This window comes from Babylonia areolata, chromosome 22 (genome assembly GCF_041734735.1).
Source record: "Babylonia areolata isolate BAREFJ2019XMU chromosome 22, ASM4173473v1, whole genome shotgun sequence".
NCBI lineage: Eukaryota > Metazoa > Mollusca > Gastropoda > Neogastropoda > Buccinidae > Babylonia > Babylonia areolata.
In genome coordinates this window covers 5,205,095-5,226,684 of record NC_134897.1, presented here as the reverse complement: position 1 = coordinate 5,226,684, position 21,590 = coordinate 5,205,095, and the positions used below count along the sequence as shown (strand labels likewise).

At 42.5% G+C, this 21,590-nt stretch overlaps 1 protein-coding gene across 4 annotated transcripts in view; it reads left to right on the top strand.

The window, feature by feature from the left end:
- LOC143297439 (putative cytochrome P450 CYP44) overlaps nt 1-21,333 on the top strand; it is a 59,061-nt gene extending 37,728 nt beyond the window's left edge. For 3 of the 4 annotated variants that reach the window (XM_076609806.1, XM_076609803.1, XM_076609804.1), the window contains 3 exons: nt 2,037-2,115; nt 4,536-4,695; nt 14,608-21,333. In XM_076609806.1, the coding sequence (XP_076465921.1) occupies nt 2,037-2,115; nt 4,536-4,695; nt 14,608-14,759 (391 nt within the window). In that variant the 3' untranslated portion in view covers nt 14,760-21,333. The remainder of the gene's footprint in view (nt 1-2,036; nt 2,116-4,535; nt 4,696-14,607) is intronic. The other variant, XR_013057273.1, reaches the window with a different exon arrangement.
- The last annotated feature ends 257 nt before the right edge of the window (nt 21,334-21,590 follow it).

Here is a 21,590-nt window from a genome sequence, read left to right as displayed (position 1 = left end):
CTATAAGACATCAGCTGACGTCCTGCAAAAAGTGTTGCCACCTATTCTGATTTTTTCTTCCTTGGAGTTTGGTTCAGTGCACACAGAAAGACTCTGAACAGTTAGTTTTATGTCTAGATAACAAAAATACTATTTAAACGAGCATACATCAGGTAGAAGACCCCTTTCCACTTGATAATGATTTGCGAACTGGACCATGTGGAATGCATGTGGAAAGGGGGTTACATGCAATAGAAAGGCGTTGAAAATTTTGTCCAGTAAAGGAAGTGGTCCCAATCAGCAGATTTACACAATTTTGAAAGCTGTGCTTATGATTATGGACAGCTATAGCGATGGAGAATGGTCTCTCTTGTCTGATGATTGGTTTGAATACGAAAGTGATTGACAATGACAGTGATGGCATTTCAGTCCGTTTATCCAATCATACAGCATTTTTGAGCAAGTGGCTGTGACTGACAGAATATGTGCAGTGAGCATTGGAAAAGGGGGAGGAGAGGAGGAGGAGTGATGTAAGACGATAGGTCAAATGTCAGCCAGAGGGTGGGGAAGTGGGCATGGCAGTTGGACACCAGTGTTTATTGTTTTAAACGCTTTTTATCACTGAATCAGATGGTTGACTTGTTTGAAGAGGAGGCAAGCTGGATGCACAGCAGACACTTTTATCAGCCCAGGTGCAACATGGAGGGAGTGGGTGTCATCAAATAACTGTACCCTCTAACTTGGGAAAGCTCATGGCTGTCAAAAGCTTGCGTGCTCAGTTTCTGAGAACATGATTGACTTTTTATGTTGACTGTTCGCACGTTGGTCACTGTTGGAACAGTCATTCACTTAGATGTCTACACAAGGTGTGATTTGTTTTTATAAACTTGTAGCCAGTTTTAATTTCTTCAAAGTATGACAATATGAATGCTATTTCCAGCTGTATTTTGTTTGTTTTCTTTATGGATGCCATTATGTGGAGGTGTGAAAATAGACTTTTTTTTGCACAAAAATTATTTTCTTCACTTTGAGTGCTTGAACAGTTATCTACAATCAAACTGATTGGGAAAAAAGCCCAGGAACAGAATCTACATTTATTTTCCTTCACAACAATGTTCTTTCAGTATCTTCCATAATGTTTGTACTAGAATTTATTTTATTTATTGCCCCTGAATCCTCAAAATTCTCAGGCAGTGGGAGAGCACTATTTTGCAAAATTATCTGGCACTCAAAAATATAAATGTGTGTAACTTGTGTAACATTTTTCCTGACTATCACTCATGTCCATGTGTAGATCTGGATTCATGCACTTGACCTGCACATTGCTGAGATTGCATTGCATTTAGTTCTTGGCCATGAAGTTTACATCAAGCTACTACCATTTTGTGTGAGAGTTTGTGTATCTACAAATCCTCAGGGCATTCCACCAGGGTCCCAGCTTTTGGAAGTGAACACAACCAACCAACTACTGATGAAATATTTGAGATTATTTGCCTGTTGAGGTTATTGTTAAACAGTAGCACACTGTACAGGAACAGTATCCAATGACAACCTGTGGGAAAGTACCCACCAGATTTCCATCAGCAAGGAAATAGGGAAAAGAAAATGGAGCTGGATTGGCCAAACCCTGTGCAAACTTCCAAATAACATCACCAGACAAGCACTTGAGTGGAACTGTCTGGGTTAGAGAAAAGTGGGTAGACCAAGGCAGACATGGAGATTGAAAGTCCAGCGCTTTAACCATTCAGCCATTGTGCCCGGAGGATGAGAAGAAGACAGCCATACTTGGATCAAGAAGACAGTCCAGAACCATGTCTGCTGGAGGAGTGCTGGTGGAGCCTGTGCTGCTGGAGGAGATGGCTGCAGTCAGCCAGGTCAGAAACAAACCTTCCTCTTCCGCCATACAGTGATGAAGGTTTTGTTGTTTATGATCGATCATTACCAAGTGACTACACACAATACTATTAATTCATGGTTAAAAAGGTGACTTTGATGCAATCTTCAGCTTAACATCTAAGGATCCAGTCATGAATGTTCTTATGGTTGTTTTGTCCCAGGATGATGCCAGTGATCAATGAAAACACACGTTACACCAATAAAGACTTGGTGCTTGGGGGGTACCACATTCCTGCTGGTGTAAGTGTTAGCTGTGGTTGGAGAAAGATCAAACTTAGAAACTTGTGGAAATGATCAATGTTGTTGAGAATTGTGTGTGTGTGTGTGTGTGTGTGTGTGTTGTGTGCATTACCATAATTTTCGGCCTACAAGGCGTGGTAGTGCATAAGGTGCACCCCTTGAATTTAAAGAAAAAAAAGAACTCATATGAGGCGCACACATCTGATAAGCCACATCTGTCATGAAGTGAAAGTCCTCCATTTTGTCTTTGCTAACCGCGGATAGTTTTCCGAGTAGTGATCTCATCTTCGGAAAACTGGATTGGATGCAACATGTTTTCCTCTGCTTGTTGACTAGGCTGTGTTACTCTATGTGTCTGTTCTGTTATTTGCTGCTTTCTGTTCTTTCTACATTACCTAGGAATACACTTCAACAGGATGCTGACCTTCAGAAAACATACGGAAAATACTGTTCTCAAATGCAAAAAGGGCCTTTCAGTCTTAAAAGCAATGGCAACCAAAGGTATTGAACAACGCCACCTCTTCCTGCTATACCAATCACTCGTCCTCAGTGTGATCGACTACGGACTTGGGCTAACAACACCATCTCAAAGCAACCTCCTAAAATTAGAAAGGGTTCAAAATGAAGCTATGAGGCTGATCCTTGGAACAACAAAAGACACGCCCACAGAAACCATCTGTGAAAGAAAGTCCGGAACTATGTTGCTAGTCTTGTCTTTCGTTCCTCTAAATTTGATCACATCTCTCCTCTCCTACATGCTTTACACTGGCCCCCAGTACAAGAAAGAATTATTTACAAAGTCATCTCTCTTTGTTTCAAGTCCATTGAGGCTTCTGGTCCACAGTATCTTTCTGATCTCATTCATCCTTACATACCCACATGCCAATGCCGCTCTTCCTCTCACAACCATATGCTTGGGATCCCTCCTGCTCGATCCAAAGCGTATGGCCAACGTAGTTTTTCATACCAAGTCCCCTTTCTTTGGAATCATCTTCCTCAGCCTCTCCGTCACTCATCTTTCGTGCAATCTTTCAAATCCAGTCTGAAGACCCACTTTTCCCCGTCCTGAATAATTCTCGTCAGCTCATCCCTTTCCAGTATGAACTGAAATGATTATTAGTGAGTGAGTGAATAGCATCAAATAGAATAGAATATGTCTTTATTACCAAGTGTACCGGTGTCACAAGGAATATTGGGGGGGATAGTACATAACAAGGTACGAACATAAATCGAAAATCATACACAAACACAGGTACAGTAGAAATTAGGATACATACAAGTGCATATCAATACAAAAACTTGTGCATACTCACCCATGCATGCACTGTTTTGATAGTTTCAGAATTTGTTGACTGTATTTTTGATTGTGTACTATTTATGATTGTGTGCTATGACCTGTGTGTGTGCGTGCATGTGTGCTTGTGTGTATTGTGGGTGTGGGTGCATGTGGGAGGGTTGGGGGGGGGGGGAGTGGGGGAGGAGCAGGGGGAGGTGGGGGGGATGAATAATTTTTGAAAATGTGTGGTATCTTGCATTCAATTTTTCCTTTCTGATATTTACATGTGTGTTCTATTTGTAAATGTCTAGGGCTTATTTTCAAGATCAGGTGTAAATGCTCACAATAATGATGATAATAGTAGTAGTATTAATATTAATGATGAATTCTAAAATCACTACCTGAAAAAAGTTCAGTTCATGTAGAGTATACAATATGACATTTTTCATCTTTAGATGTAGACATGATATCTTCTAATCCATTTATAATTCCACAATTTATTCCATCAATTATGATATCTTCTTGTTCGTTCGTTTGTGGGCTGCAACTCCCACATTTACTTGTGTGTACACGAGTGAGCTTTTAAGTGTATGATCTTTTTTACCCTGCCATGTAGGCAGCCATACTCTGTTTTTGGGTGTGTGCATGTTGGGTATGTTCTTGTTTCCATAACCCACAGAATGCTGACATGGATTACAGGATCTTTAACATGCGTATTTATCTTCTGCTTGCGTATACTCATGCACTAGCAGATCTGCACATATGTTGACCTGGGAGATTGAAAAAATCTCCACCCTTTACCCACCAGGCGCTGTTACCGAGCTTTGAACCTGGGTCCGTCAGATTGAAAGTCCAACTCTTTAACCACTCGGCTATTGCACCCGTCCAATTACAATATGAATACCATTCTGAAATCATTACATTGCCATTACATTCCCCAAATAATATTGTGGTTTCATGAAATGAAAAATTATATATATGCATATATATATATATATGTTTTTTTTTCTATGGCAAAGTCTGATGGGATCACATGAGTCATACATACAGGCTTTGCCTGTCTTGTAATTATGACATTGCATTGCAAAAAGGTTATTTTATGCACCTTACACGGTCACTTCACAAACCCAAACTGTGTTTCCAGACAATTGTGAAAATGAACAACTTTGTACTGTACCGTGAACCACACATCTTCACTGACCATGATGTCTTCATGCCAGAGAGATGGCTGCAGGAGAAATGGGAGCACAAAGTGGACCCCATCATTGTGCAGCCTTTTAGTTTTGGGCCTCGCATGTGTATAGGTGAGTGTCCAGGTGTTCTGATGTGTTTCTCCTCATACCTGTGTCTCAGGTGTTCTGATGTGTTTCTCCTCATGTGTATTGGTGAGTGTCCAGGTGTTCTGATGTGTTTCTCCTCATGTGTACAGATGTGTGTCCAGGTGTTCTGATGTGTTTCTCCTCATGTGTATAGGTGAGTGTCCAGGTGTTTTGATGTGTTCCTCATCATGTGTACAGATGTGTGTCCAGGTGTTCTGATGTGTTTCTCCTCATGTGTATAGGTGAGTGTCCAGGTGTTTTGATGTTTTCCTCATCCTGTGTACAGATGTGTGTCCAGGTGTTCTGATGTGTTTCTCCTCATGTGTATAGGTGAGTGTCCAGGTGTTCTGATGTGTTTCTCCTCATGTGTATAGGTGAGTGTCCAGGTGTTTTGATGTGTTCCTTCTCATGTGTATAGGTGAGTGTCCAGGTGTTCTGATGTGTTTCTCCTCATGTGTATAGGTGAGTGTCCAGGTGTTTTGATGTGTTCCTCATCATGTGTACAGATGTGTGTCCAGGTGTTCTGATGTGTTTCTCATCATGTGTACAGGTGTGTGTCCAGGTGTTCTGATGTGTTTCTCCTCATGTGTACAGATGTGTGTCCAGGTGTTCTGATGTTTTTCTCCTCATGTGTACAGATGTGCTACTGGTAACCTGTAATCCAGTACAACCTGTTCAGGGTCGGGGTGCCAGCGACTAAACCGGCACTCCCACCGCTCCCTTGCGGGACTGGTGAGGCGGGTGGCTAGACACCCTTATGGAATTAAAAATGAGATCCATAAAAGGGCGCAGCTCAGGAGAGCCACTGACGGCCATCTAGCTCCACCGTGCTGTGTGCATGCCACACGCAGTTGGCCCCCGGGGTGTGTCTACATATGCATGTGAAGTCTGGATCCCGCAGAATCTGCGGAAGAAACCTATCGGTTCAACGGAGAGGAAGGCGGTTACAGCAACACACTGTGGAGTGCAGAGAGCAAGATGAGACACCGAAAGGATATCTTGGTCATCCACTGCATCCGTGCTCATCTTCCAGTCGTCTCGACTTAGTCTTGCCACTGGAAATTGGTGAACCCAGACGAGAGAGTGAGGTCGATGTTGCGTAACTCCTCTTAACAAACTCATCACGCAAGTCATCAGTCATCCTTAATGACCTTTCATCCTTCATCCTTTCATCACCCCCAAGTCCTGTGGCGACAGGCGAGCGACGAAACGACAGGTGTGGGTACACTGGCAGTCGCAGCCGCAGACCTGCACGCAGGTGGCTCAGACCATAGGGTCGTTCTTCATCGACAGGAGCAGCGATGGAGCTCGGCAGCCATCTGAGCGTCTGAGCAGCCCTCTTTAGGAATGCACTGCTCACCTCCCTGGCATGAGGAAGGGGCTAGAAAAGGTGCCCTAAAAATTGCCTGCTCCATATCATCCTGGCCAGCATACCGCGGCTGGCGGGGACCCTACATCAGCGGTTGAAACAAAGAGAAAGAAAAGAAAAAAACAAGGATCGTTCCTCTCACCATTGGTGCTTGGAACATAAGGACTCTCCTGGACAGAGATAACGTGGACAGACCCCAAAGGAGAACGGCACTAGTTGCATCCGAACTCGCCAGATACAACATCGACATCGCAGCCTTGAGTGAGACTCGGCTTGCAGGCGAAGGCGAGCTCAATGAACGGGGATCTGGTTACACCTTGTTCTGGAGTGGACGAGGAAGTGAAGAACGACGTGAGGCTGGCGTTGGTTTTGCAGTAAAAACAGCACTTGTCAGCAAGCTAGCTGGAATCCCAAAGGGAGTCAACGATAGGCTTATGACCATGAAACTCCCACTGGCATCTGGCCAGAAGCACCTCACCATTGTCAGTGCCTATGCCCCAACCATGACCAACCCGGATGAAGTGAAGGCGAAGTTCTACGAGGACCTTCACTCTGTCATTGCTGCTATCCCGAAAGCAGACAAGCTCATCATTCTTGGGGACTTCAATGCTAGAGTTGACTCTGACTACATCTCCTGGGATGGAGTGATTGGAAAGCACGGCGTGGGCCACTGCAACCCAAATGGATTGCTTTTGCTTCAGACCTGTGCAGAGCACGGACTGCTGATAACCAACACAGTTTTCTGCCTCCCTACCCGTAACAGGACGTCATAGATGCACCCTCGCTCAAAGCATTGGCATCTCATCGATTACGTCATCGTCAGAAAAAGGGATAGGCAAGATGTACGTGTGACAAAGACCATGTGCGGCGCCGAGTGTTGGACAGACCATCGCCTTGTAGTCTCGAAGCTGAATATTCGAATCCAACCCAAGAGACACCCCCAAGGCCAGAAGGCTCCAAAACGGCTAAAAAAACATCACCATGAAACAGACCTTTGTGGAGCTGCTGGAAGATCATCTGGAATCCGCCTCTCTGGACAACCAGAATGTGGAGTCTGACTGGAGGACCCTGCGTGAGCTTATCTATAGTACAGCTTCAGAGACCCTGGGACCCATGACCAGAAAGCACAAAGACTGGTTTGATGAAAACTGTGATGAAATCAAGCAGCTTCTGGATGAGAAACGCCGTCTGCATCAAGCCTACCTGAGCAACCCAAAGTCCACATCAAAAAAGGATGCATACAATGCCATCCGCAGGACTGTTCAGCAAAAGTTACATCAGATGCAGGATATGTGGCTGAGTGACAAAGCTGATGAGATCCAGGAATATGCTGACAGGCACGATATAAAGAGGTTCTATGATGCCTTAAAAGAAATCTACGGCCCCACATCCTCAGGATCATCCCCCCTCCTCAGTGCAGATGGGAATGCCTTGATCACCGAGAAGGAGAAAATTCTCGAACGCTGGGCTGAGCACTTCAGCAGTGTCCTAAATTGCCCTTCCTCCATAAATGATGAAGCCATAGACCGTCTCCCACAAGTCCCCATCAATGAAGCACTGGACGATCCGCCAACGCTTCTTGAGACCCAGAAAGCAATCCGTCTGCTATCCATTGGCAAAGTACCTGGCTCAGACTCCATACCAGCAGAGGTCTACAAGGATGGAGGCACTGTGCTGACTGAGAAGCTCCATCAGCTGTACTCACTCATGTGGAAAGAAGAGACGATCCCCCAGGATTTCAAAGATGCATCTATCATTCACTTGTACAAGCGAAAGGGGAACCGGCAAGCCTGTGATAACCATCGGGGCATTTCCTTTCTCTCCATCGCAGGCAAGATACTTGCCAGGATCCTACTAAACCGCCTCACAGCACACCTTGACCAAGGTCATTTGCCTGAGAGCCAATGTGGATTCCAGAAAGAACACGAAACCACTGACATGGTGTTTGCTGCAAGGCAGCTGCAAGAGAAATGTCAGGAGCAAAATGCTGATCTGTTCTCCACCTATGTCAACCTCACTAAGGCCTTCAACACCGTGAGTAGAGAGGGACTGTGGAAAATCATGGCCAAGTACAGATGCCCTCGGAAATTTATTTCCTTGGTCAGCCAATTCCATGAAGGCATGCAGGCTTAAGTCCAGGACAATGGCGAAACATCTGCTCCTTTTCCTGTCACAAATGGTGTCAAGCAAGGCTGTGTCCTGGCGCCAACACTGTTCAGCCTCATGTTCTGTGCAATGCTTACTGATGCCTTCAGAGATGGCGATGTTGGAATCGGCTAAAGTACCAAACAGATGGCAAGCTGTTTAACCTCAGAAGGCTTCAAGCAAAAACGAAGGTCATGACAGACATCAACAGAGACTTTTTGTTTGCTGATGATTGTGCCCTCCACGCTGGATCTGAAGCTGACATACAACTCAGCGTTGACAAGTTTGCCATTGCCAGCAGGAACTTCGGCCTTACCATCAGCACGAGGAAAACTGAAGTTCTCCATCAGCCAGCCCCAGGGAAACCCCACGTTGAGCCCAACATCACAGTCAACGGTCAGAGACTCAGTGCGGTGGAGTGGTTCACATACCTTGGCAGTACACTGTCACGGAATGCAACCATTGACGATGAAGTGAACGTCAGGATTGCAAGAGCAAGCGCAACCTTTGGCAGACTCTATGCAAATGTCTGGAACGGAAGAGGCATTGGTCTTGAGACCAAGCTAAAGGTCTACAGAGCAGTAGTTCTCCCCACACTACTGTATGCCTGCGAAACTTGGACAGTGTACCAACGACACGCCAAGAAGCTGAACCACTTCCACACAACATGCCTCAGGAAGCTACTGAACATCAAGTGGCAAGACAGGACCCCAGACACGGAGGTGCTTGCAAAAGCCACCCTTCCCAGCATCTTCACCATCCTGATGCAGTCCCAGCTTCACTGGGCTGGACACGTGGCGCGCATGCCAGACCATTGGCTGCCCAAAAGGCTTCTCTATGGCGAGATCACACGGAGGTCAGAAGAAGCGCTTCATAGATACTCTGAAAGTCTCTCTGAAAGCGTTTGACTCCTGACTCCTGGGAGGAATCTGCAGTGGACCGTGACAAATGGCACGCTGCTGTGCACAAAGGCGCCAAGTTGTGCGAGGCCAATAGGACTGCTGCAGCTGTTCAGAAGAGGCAGGCCAGAAAGTCACGGGCAAACAAGCTCCCTGACAATGATATGCCTGTCTTTGTCTCCCCCAACTGTCAGCGAACATTTCGTGCGCAGATTGGACTATTCAGCCATCTGCGCATTCACAGATAGATTCATGAGCATCCCCCCACCCCACCACCACCCTCTCCCCATCCCCCAGCTGGATGACAACGATGGTCATCATCAATCTCGATGGACACACACCACCACCACCAGAGATGTGTGTCCAGGTGTTCTGATGTGTTCCTCATCATGTGTATAGGTGAGTGTCCAGGTGTTCTGATGTGTTCCTCATCATGTGTACAGATGTGTGTCCAGGTGTTTTGATGTGTTCCTCATCATGTGTACAGATGTGTGTCCAGGTGTTCTGATGTGTTCCTCATCATGTGTACAGATGTGTGTCCAGGTGTTCTGATGTGTTTCTCCTCATGTGTATAGGTGAGTGTCCAGGTGTTCTGATGTGTTCCTCATCATGTGTACAGATGTGTGTCCAGGTGTTCTGATGTGTTTCTCCTCATGTGTACAGATGTGTGTCCAGGTGTTCTGATGTGTTTCTCCTCATGTGTATAGGTGAGTGTCCAGGTGTTCTGATGTGTTCTTCATCATGTGTATAGGTGAGTGTCCAGGTGTTCTGATGTGTTTCTCCTCATGTGTACAGATGTGTGTCCAGGTGTTCTGATGTGTTTCTCCTCATGTGTATAGGTGAGTGTCCAGGTGTTCTGATGTGTTCTTCATCATGTGTATAGGTGAGTGTCCAGGTGTTCTGATGTGTTTCTCCTCATGTGTACAGATGTGTGTCCAGGTGTTTTGATGTGTTTCTCCTCATGTGTATAGGTGAGTGTCCAGGTGTTCTGATGTGTTCCTCATCATGTGTACAGATGTGTGTCCAGGTGTTCTGATGTGTTTCTCCTCATGTGTATAGGTGAGTGCCCAGGTGTTTTGATGTGTTCCTTCTCATGTGTATAGGTGAGTGTCCAGGTGTTCTTACATGTTTCTCCTCATGTGTATAGGTGAGTGTCCAGGTGTTCTGATGTGTTTCTCCTCATGTGTATAGGTGAGTGTTCAGGTGTTCTGATGTGTTTCTCCTCATGTGTATAGGTGAGTGTCCAGGTGTTTTGATGTGTTCCTTCTCATGTGTATAGGTGAGTGTCCAGGTGTTCTGATGTGTTTCTCCTCATGTGTATAGGTGAGTGTCCAGGTGTTCTGATGTGTTTCTCCTCATGTGTATAGGTGAGTGTCCAGGTGTTCTGATGTGTTTCTCCTCATGTGTATAGGTGAGTGTCCAGGTGTTTTGATGTGTTCCTTCTCATGTGTATAGGTGAGTGTCCAGGTGTTCTGATGTGTTTCTCCTCATGTGTATAGGTGAGTGTCCAGGTGTTCTGATGTGTTTCTCCTCATGTGTATAGGTGAGTGTCCAGGTGTTCTGATGTGTTTCTCATCATATGTGTAGATGAGTGTCCAGGTGTTCTGATGTGTTTCTCATCATATGTGTAGATGAGTGTCCAGGTGTTCTTACGTGTTTCTCCTCATGTGTATAGGTGAGTGTCCAGGTGTTCTTACATGTTTCTCCTCATATGTGTAGATGAGTGTCCAGGTGTTCTAATCTGTTTCTCATCATGTCTATAGGTGAATGCCCAGGTGTTCTGATTTACCTCTCCTTATGTGTATAGCTGAATGACCAGGTGTTCTGATGTGTTTCTCCTCATTTTTGACTCAATTGTGTAAACAAAGTGAGTCTATGTTTTAACCCGGTGTTCGGTTGTGTGTGTGTGTGTGTATGTGTGTGTGTGTGTGTGTGTGTCCATGGTAAACTTTAACATTGACATTTTCTCAAATACTTTGTCAGTTGACACCAAATTAGGCATAAAAATAGGAAAAATTCAGTTATTTCCAGTCATCTTGTTTAAAACAATATTGCGCCTCTGGGATGGGCACAAAAAAAATAAAAAATGAGGCCAAATTATATGCAAACTGCATTTACTGTTATATTTATATTTTTTGTATTCTCTAAACTTGGCACTTTGATCTGATATTCTGACACAACAACAAGAGCAGTCATCATTATCATTTTTTGTTCAAACATTTTTTGTTGCTAAGCATGGAAGTTTTATTTATTTTGCAAATGTTTTGGTGCAAATAGTAAAAAAGGGAAATTACACTGTAATTAATGCTAGGGGACTTACTTTGCTTTAAACTGATCTTTCTCATCTTAAACATTACAATTTGAAATTATACTCAATACATAAAAAGCTTGTGTGTTTTACTCTCAGTCTACAGGGCTTTCACTATGTTCATTCGCCCAAGTGGTCTTTTTCGGAAAATACTAAAATCAATACGACGAGTGGACTTTACAGATCTGTTGGCTGAGCCCTGAAGGTCATGGGCAAAAATCAGTTGCGTACACATATTTATACACATTCAAAGCGCGTGCTCATATTCTTTGCGAATGCGAACGACGCCATTTTGTTGCAAGTTGTTGACCTACCCGTTCAATCCTATATTCAATGGACAATACACGATAACATTTGATGGAAAGTTGGAGAAGGAGACCGTTGAATATTTATTCAGAGAAAGACTTGTGAACGCCTCATCACTTACTGGATTATGCCCCAAACTGCCATAAAAATATCCACAGAATCAGTCGGAATTCACAGTTAAAAATTGTAAACCATGCGAGTTAATACCCTTGAATTGATCACGATGAAACGAAAAAATTTCCAGTCTTGACTTTTCTCAAAATGAAGTCCTTTTCACTTCTTACGACGTTTAGAAGTACTTGTACTTGGCTCTACATGTTATTAGTTTAACAAAATACTAAATTTTCATATCAACTTTAAAACTATAAAACTAGAATGAACATAAAAGAGAAATTGAATCGACCGTGTCGTACTACATTCCCAGCGGGTGTAACTAAACTTGTACATCTATCGAGATCTAGTGAAAACGGCTAAATGTTGCAGTGTGATTGCCGCGATAGCCATTAAAAAGAATTTTTAATTGCCCTTAAAGATTTTTTGAATGCCCAAGATACACCAGAATAATATGATTTAAACAGCGTTCTCACTGCAAATACCGCAATTGATTTATCGCCCTTTAAAAAAGTATGTTCAAATGTTAAATTTTAGAACGTCAGTTAAGGAGCCACGATAGTGTAATGGATAAGGCAGTTTCTTCTCACCTGAACACGTGGGGTTTGAATCTGGTTTGGACTTTTTTTTTTTATTTTTTTTTTTAAACGCAAGCTTTATAATAACAAATACAGAACACATTTTATCGATTAGATTTTTTTTTTTTTTAAGCGTATCACAAGTGAGTCTTGAAGGCCTTGCCTCTCTTGTTAGTTGTATGGATCATTTTTCAATCATCAGGTGTAAAGACATCTTTCTCCTTTTTGCCTATTGCACAGTCAAGTTTCCAGTTAGTATTTCTCATTATTGCCTGTTGTACAAACGAGGTTTTAGCTTTTACACCCAAACCTGGCAACCAGCAGCGAAGACCATATGTTAGCCAGCCACAGCAAACAATGTTGGGGTGTGTGCATGCATGAAAATGCAGGGTTCATTTTGATTTGCACCATTGATGTTCTGTCTTTGAAAATGATCTGCCAAAAATCCAAAGATACTGGATGCATTGGCTCCTTACACTTTTTACCACAGAAAGGTTTGTTTATTCAGCAGTTTTCATATGAGTGTGTGTGCGCACGCGTGTGCGCGCACACACACACATACACACACACATTAGGTGGTGAATCCTAGTTTTAAATGAAGGAGCAATGACCCTTGAAACGTGAAACTGACTCATGGAAATTCAGCCAGGTGGGTTAGCAGACCAGTGTTGATTTTCCCTATGATGAACAGTGTGTGTATTTATTCTCCATGTGTGTCCAGATGTTTTCAGCTGTGAAGGCTGTCATCAATAGACAGACAATGCCATTTAAGATGAGTTAAGGTGTCGTGTTTGTATGTTCACATTCAAACTGATATACTTGTGAAGAATTAGTGAACTGGACACTATATTCTTCTTAGGCTAAACATGGAGAATTGGATAGGTTCCCAGTGCAAAAATGGAGGAAGCCTGCTCACTTTTGTGTGCTCTGCCTCCTATGACTGCATTTTCCTGATGAGTTGGTCAGTTTGAGGGATGCTGGGTAGGTGTGGACGCTGACGAGCATGGTCATACTTCCAGTTCTTAACAAGTGGTTAACTCCCTTCCCCGAGGACAGCATTTTCCACGTCAGTTTGGAATGATCATTATTTACAAGGAGGAAGGTGGCAGAATGGTTAGTTTCAGTTTCCAGTTTTAATTTCTGAAGGATGTGTCACTGCATTCAGACCAGTCCAAATACACTACTCCTTATCTGCTTGGCAGATGTCTGACAGCAGTTTTAGCAAATCAGGCCTTGAGTGCAGGCATGTATAGTGGTGTGTCTATCAGAGTGGATTTCTTCTTTAGAATTTTGCCAGAAGACAACACTTTTGTTGTCATGGGTTCTTTTCCAGTGAGCCAAGTGTGTGCTGAGCAAGGGAATTGGGTTTATCATTTCATTCAAATAACTATACACTCGATCAGTTTGATTTAACAGTCAAACTTGGGAGAAAGGGTGAGAATGGGATTCAGACCCACACCCCCACATACACTGTATTGGCTGATGAGCATCTTATCCATTTTGCCACCTTCCTCTATGCTTATTTTCCAGTACAGCGTCCATGAGGCGCTGGGTTTGAATCCAGGTCTCAACTTTTGTCCCAAATTTGACTGGAAAATCAAAGTGAGCATCTAGTCATGTGGATAGGAAGATAAACCGAAGTCCTGTGTGCAGCATGCACTTAGTGCACTAAAAATGAACCCACTGCAACATAGATATTGACTTCTAGCAAAATGATGTAGATGAAATCCATTCTGACAGGTGCACTATCAGGCCTGACTAAGCACGTTAGGTTATGTTGCTGGTCTCATACATAGATTTGTCCAAAGGCAGTGACGCTTTCTTGAGAAACTGAAACTGAAACATGACATAATGAGTTTACCTCATCTACAGTGCATGGGATGATATCCAATGAATTTATTTATTTATTTATTTTTATTTTTATTTTTTTACAGTTTTTATATAGTCTATTCATAGAAGAGAAGATTTGATAATAGTAGTTTTTTACTTTTTTTCTGCCCTAGAAGCAACAGGTTTTCTGTGTAAGATGAACACCGCCATATACAGCACAGTATAATGCAGCACATTGCCTGTAATGGAGTACAGCACAGCAGGACACAACAGGTACAGTGCAGTGTTTTGAAGCCTATGCTGGATAACAGCTATCAGAAGGATGACGTCCCTGTGGTGCTGTGTTGACAGGTCGGCGTTTTGCAGAACAAGACATGGCTGTGCTGACCACACGCCTTCTCCAGAGTTTCCGTTTGGAATGGCATCACCCTCCCATGGGGGTCAAATACATGACCTTGAACCTTCCCGACTGTCCTGCACAGTTCACCTTCCATGACAGATGAAAACAGCCTTTCTTTGGCAGTGAACCTTTAGACAATTTACCTTCAAGGTTTTTTCCTTTTTTTTTTTTTTTTTTTTTTGCTTCTTCTTTTATTTTTTTTCAATTGTAAATAATCAAGTATCCTATTAAAGTATTATTCAACAAAATGCTAGCAGTTTGATTGGATCTGTTCCAGTAAGTATGGGTGAGGCTTTGACTCACTTGTGTAGACAAAGTGACTCATTGAGGAGTAGCCATCATTCTCATTTTTGGTTGAACTAGTAGTTTATTCTGTTTCATATGGAAGTTATATTAAGCCATACAATTGTCAGGAGCAGCAAAATTTTGCCATATAATGGGACATCAAACTGAATGTGCTGTGGAATTTTTTTTCTTTTTTTTGCAGATCTCAATCATCCAAACTATTGAACAAAGAAAAGACTTGAGGCGTAAACAGGGTCTTGTGTTATACACTCAATGTGTAGATATTACATAACTTTTACCAGAAAGATTTGTTGGTTAAAGCAGCATGCTTTGTGATTCTCAATGTGTAGACATAACATAACTTTTACCAGAAAGATTTGTTGGTTAAAACAGCATGCTTTGTGATGGTTAGCCTATTTGTTTGGGTATTCTTAATTTTTTTTTTTTTCAAATTCAGTTATTGCTTAGTTTAAAGAACAGAAATATTTTCAGCAAATAATAGACAGCACACAGTATCAAAACAAATGGGGAAAAAGGAAATGAAAAAAATCAGTACAGCAGAAAACACTTATGAATTAGGAACTGGTCCCAGCGTGTGATTGATGTACATTTGTATATTATGTGGAAAATATAAACTTAGATGCTGTCATGGATTGTACTGTGAGAGGACAATAAATTGGCCTGTCATATGCAGCAGGAATATCCGTTACCGACTGTGCTGAACTAGTGGAAGGGCTAGGTTATCTCCCTTGACCACTTAGCTTATACCTCAGAGCTATCGGGGACCCAAGTTGAATGATGTCTTTGAATGTCTAGAACTAATAATGAGGGCTTGTAAGCGTCCTTTGTTAATTTTCCCGCCATTAGAAGTGTAGGAATATCTTTCTTTATTTATGTATACCAGCCAAACTTGGCCCAGTTGGTAAGATTTTTTTTTTTTTTTTTTTTTTTTTTTTGCTTTCGGTTAGAGTTTCAGAAAATTTTGTTTATTATTTTGTAAATAATAGTATTGTTAGGACTGAAGCTGAGGGTACTACAGTGTGTTGAGGAAGGATGAAAATAGTACCTTGGGCATCTTCTTAGTGCTCTGGGTCACTTTGGCTCCAACAGCTGGAGAGACAACATCACAGAGCAAGCAGGTGCTTTGTGGAAGGGGAGAGACGGGTATGTAAATTCGGTCTTGGTTGTCTGTTGGAAAACAACAAGTTACAAACCACTTGTTTGGTTGGAGATTGAATTTGTGTTTTTTTCTTTTTAAGAAAATCATTTTTATGGCATACTATTCAGAAGAAAGTCTGACTTTTGAAAATTTGCTGCCAGGAATTATTAGGTATTCCTAAAGAGTGCTGTTCATTTTTTTTTATTCTGTTTGCTGCTATATTAAATGTCTTTGCTTGCAAAAGTCTCATACAGACTTTTATGGAGAATGATTTTGTCATTTTTCTTGTGACATAAATTATCATGGAAGAATAATGTTATTTATAAAAGATTGTTAAATGTTCATTTTATTAAGAATGGTTTCTGGTCAGTGATATAGCAAGTTCATTTCAAGAGAAGACTCTTTCCTTTACATGTAATTATTTTTTTTGCTGTTGACCACTTCTTGCAACTCAAAAAGAACTGATAGATTATAGGCTGGTGTGTGTCCGTTAAGATTTTCAGTATGGCAATACACACCAGACCTAAGGTTCGTGTGTCAAAGTTAGTTTGTGACATTCCAGTATAAACACAGTTCTAAAGCATGAAGCAGACATTTCAAACCAGAAAAATATACCGGTAAGTATTCTTTTGTTGTAAAAATGCTGAGAGATGCTGAACGTTTGATTTTTTTTTGGTGTGCTGTTTAAGCTGTATTATTTGCTGCAGTTTAGTCAGGAATGAGACTTTTTGCTAAGATTTTTTGCTAAAGGTCTCAAGGAAGATCAAGGAACTGTCACAGAGAGGTGTGAAATGAGTGCAGCGACCAAGAAGGAAGCTAGAGAAGATCTGAAAGATACGGTGGCATATCGTGATAGACACTGAAAGCAGAGACAAGCTACTTTGTATTGAATTCTTGCTTTAACAGAAAGCCAGTGAAGTGTTCTGAGTAGTGATGTTGCACTTTCATGACTGTGGTTACTGAGTATGAGTCGGGCTGCATGATTCTGAATGCTTTGAAGTGTAAGTTTGTTATCATGGAGACTAGCGAGAAGAGAGTTGCAGTTGTCTGATCTAGATTGTATGAAAGAAACAGCAGATTTGTTGGCAGCAGCAGTGGAAAGGAAAGAGCGAATTTTGCCTAATCTACGTAGCTGACAGAACACAGTGTGGCACAAGTGTTTGACATGTGCATCCATATGCAGTGTTTCATCCATGTAGATGCCAAGGTTTCTCAATGACTGGGAGAAAGGTATGTCGCAGCCAGAGATGGACACATAGGTAGAAGTGACCCGACTTATCTTTGACAATGACAATGACAATTAGCTCATATAGGTTGCTTTCTTCCAGTAAAATAATTATGATTCAAATGACAACATGACAGAATACAAATGCACAGCTTATTCATCTTTTCACCTGTAACAAACAAACAACAAGATGGACAGGTCAGTCTGAATGGTTATGATGTTGGACAGTGATGGATAAAACAAACAAGAAGATCGACAGGTCAGTCTGAATGGTTATGATGCTGGACAGTGATGGATAGGGAGAGAGAGCAGGGAGGTGGGGGCGAAAGGAGCAGGGAGAGGAGGAACAGGGCACTGGATGGAGGGGTGGTGAGGGGAAAATCTATACAGTGTACATGACTGTCATTTACCCCCACCCAACCCATTGGTGCCATTCATATGCGTATATATCAGTACTCAGACTGTCAGTTCTGAAGTGGAATGGTTTGGATGTAAATAGCAAGGGGTGTGGTGGGGTGTGGAGATAAACAGAGATGTTTCTTTTTGTAATCCATGTCTGTCTCATTGCTCAGTTCGAATGCTTCCTATTGTTTGTGTTCATTAACTCTGTTCTAATTTTCTATGAACCATCACTTCCCCTTGTTCCAAGATTCCTATGATATGTATGTTCCCTTCATTCCTGAATGTCGTACTTCATTCTAACAACTTACGACATTGCGGTTCATCACAGTGCATTAAGATTGTCATATACTGTTGTATACACAGCTGATGTGAGAAGTTGTCTGTGACCCTGTTGACACTATAGGGTGACATCTCTGGTGACACTTGGGTATAAAACAGGTAGGTGAGTTTTGGGGTCAAAAGGGGTTTTGAGAAAGAGTGGTGGATAATTTATGTAATTTGTTATATTTTCTTTCATACACAGCGCCCTGAGCTCTTAGAGAGAAAGGGCGCTATATGAATATACATCAATATTATTATTATTGACAAGAATGTAGCAGCAACCACTTTCCCATGACCCAGGAGAGCGGGGTGTTTGTCATCCATTCCACTCATAAACACTGCCCATCACTGACCCTGTCACGGATAAATGAGTGATTTGCGCGAATTTCATAACTTATTGCAAGAACAAATTTTCTGTGCCATAGGAACGGGGAATTCTCTGCTGCATGCTTTTTCGGGCTTCAGAAATGAAGGGTAAGATTCGTGTAAACCGAAAACAATGCTGCAAGGATGAAAGAGTTAATACATTGTATTAACAAGCATTCCTTGTATTAGTTATGATATATGCAAATCTTCAATATTTGTGATTTTATTTATACATGCATTGGTAAATTGAGGAATGTGTTCAGATTTGTTTGTATGAGAACAGGTGTCAGGACTGAGACAGCGCTAAGCGCCAAATGTAGTGTGGTTGTTGCCAAGTTAGTCAGCGAGTGCAAGAGTCTAGATCTGTAAATAGACTTGTATATAACCAATCAGCTGTAGTGTATTTTAACCAATCAGAATGTAAGGTGGATGAACGGTCATCCAATCAGCTGTAGTGTATTTTAACCAATCAGCTGTAGTATATTTTAACCAATCAGAGAGTTCTACGTTGGGGTAGTCGAGAGAGACACCTATGTGTGTGCTCCCTGCGGAAGGCAGGCGTTTTTTTTGCTCCATGTGTTTTGGATGTGACTTAGTGCATGGTGGTACTGTGTGCTAGGGACTTCAGTCCAGAGGTGATGGACTATTCCTTGTTTTCCTTGTGCCTGAAGCACTTGTTAGAAGTGTGCCGAAGGATTGTGTTGTTTGTTTTGGGACTGGGGTACTAGCATTGCTGTGGGTGAGCTACATTTTGCGTTACTAAGCTTAGTACAACGTTGCTGTGCGGCGAAGAACGGTGTTATTCCTTTGTCACCAGTGACTGTGAAGTACGGGGTGTGAGCCAGTTCCCTTTTGTGTTCGTTGTCCTGGGAAAGCGTGGCCAGCGGGCGTCGGAGGACGTTGGATACGTGAAATTCCCATTGTGCATCTCCGTTCCTGTACATAGCCCCATAACCTTTTCTTCTGGCTGGATTTGCCTAACCATATTTTGTTTTACCGTCTAGATCTATCCCACCCCTGTACATTCTCCCTGTGTGAGTGGTCCGACGTGTGGTAGGGGAAGCTGAGTGTAGGTTCTCGGACAGAGGGAGAGCGGAACGTTGGTTATCCACGTGTGGGGGAGCTGCGGTTGCCGGAGGAGGCGGACTTCGGACTTCACCCCGAGGTCGACGAGGCAGGAGCCCGGAACGCTCGTGGTGAAGTGTCCCAGCACAAGCGTGCTCTTCGACGAGAGGAGGGAAAAGGTGGTGGCCGTCAGCGCGACGTGTCGATTTGTTGCTGCTGAAGATGTGGGGGCATTGTTTGTGCAGTGCGTGTGTCAAGTCATAACAGAGACGTGAGATTCCAGCATGTGTGGTGTAGTGCACAATGAGGAGTTCGTGACGTCAGAGAGTTCTTCGTAAGTACTGTGTTAAATAACTAGGCCTGAAGGTGCCTTGAGGTTGTCGGGAACTCCAGGGGATGATTCGTACCGATCATAAGAGACCCTAAGAATGTCTTTTGCTCTCGTTGTACTATAACCTTTGCATGCTGGATTGTGAATGTTCTTTGATTGGTGACCTATGTATGTGGTGGTCGAGAGGTTATCGACCAGGCATTGAGATTGTTGCTCGCAGGATTGCGTGGAAAGATTGTGGGTTTAGTGTGGAGTGTGCTGAAGTTACCATTACGTCGGAAGCGAACGAGAAGGCTGAGTGTTGAGTGTGTGATTAAGTGGGCTGTGCACGTGTTGTATTAAGGGAAATAAAAGGTTAAATTGCTATTTAGTGTTATATTGTGTCATTTTGTGTCTGTAGCTGGCGAATGTGGTGAAAGTTCTTCGTCACAAGTGTTTATTTTGTTGTTGTGATTGTTGGTGGGAGCCAGCCTTTAATTTTATTATTTACTGCCTACCACTCCAGGTCGTCAAGACCTGACAACAGGGTTGTTGTATGTCAGATAGGTTACATGTAATTTGTCCTTTTGTTTTGTACATTTCCTTTTGCAAGAAATATGTGTTGAAAAACATAGTCCCCACCCACTTCCTCCCAATACACACATACACAGTTTTTTTCACTCACTAGTTTTATATTATCGTTTCATAATTAAGCTGTTATTCAAGCTGGTGCATATGCAAAGAATATTAAAATATTTAACTCAGTGAGCCCTGAGATTGAGCATTGCTCAGCTCATTAAAATGGATTTCATGTTCCTTCAGATGCACAAACTGCAAAGAAAGGGAACTAACTTCTACATTATTTCCAGATGTATGATTTGGAAGAAAACAGAATATTTTCTGCATTACTGCGTAAACTCCCCCAGGGCTGAATGGGTTAATGTTTATGTAATTATCATGGATGGCAGACTTCTACAGTAGTCTTGCCATGAGTTATTGGATGCCATCTTCATTATATTTTTTCATTGTTGATAAAAATGATTGCAATCGCCATTATCTTTTTGCAGCTTCTCTGACCCCTCACTTAATATATTTTCCTCACATCACCCTTCCCCACCCCTTTCCGCCTTTTTCTCCCTCTTCTCTCAGGGAATGGTTTGATGACTATGTTAAATGGTTGGTTCATTACAGTATGTTTGGTCTGAGTGATATTCACCTTACCTGTAGAACTCTCTCCTCTCAGACCACTGCATGCTGATGGTAGAACTGAGCTTGAAAGGTGCAGTTTAACGACGTTTTGGCTGCTCAAGTTGTTCAGCAAACTGCGTGCTGTTCTCTGTGGGGTATCTCTGACACAGGCCAGTGGATGTTTGCAGATTATGTTTCATGATATCAGACAGTGGCCCATTGGAATGGTTGGAAAGAATGCATTTATCCTTCAATAGACCTTGCAAGCCAAAGATTAATCTCAAGATATGTTTTGGACAGGAATGAATTTCAGTAACTTTTAACATGCATGTTTTACAATGTTTGTGTCTTTGTGTGTGTGTGTGTGTGAAAAAAAAAAAAAATTGTGTGTGTGTGTCAGTGTGTGTGTGTGTGTGTGTGTGTTATTGATGTTGTGAGCATTGTCTTGCATAAATTGACAAAATTCCTACATTTTTGCAAAACACAAAATGTATTCTATACTAATTCCAGTGTCATACGTTTTTGTTATCCACACGTGATAATGGTTGTCCCCCAAAACATGTGTCTCAATCATTGATGTGTGTGTGTGACTAGGTGCATTTGAAATTGTAAG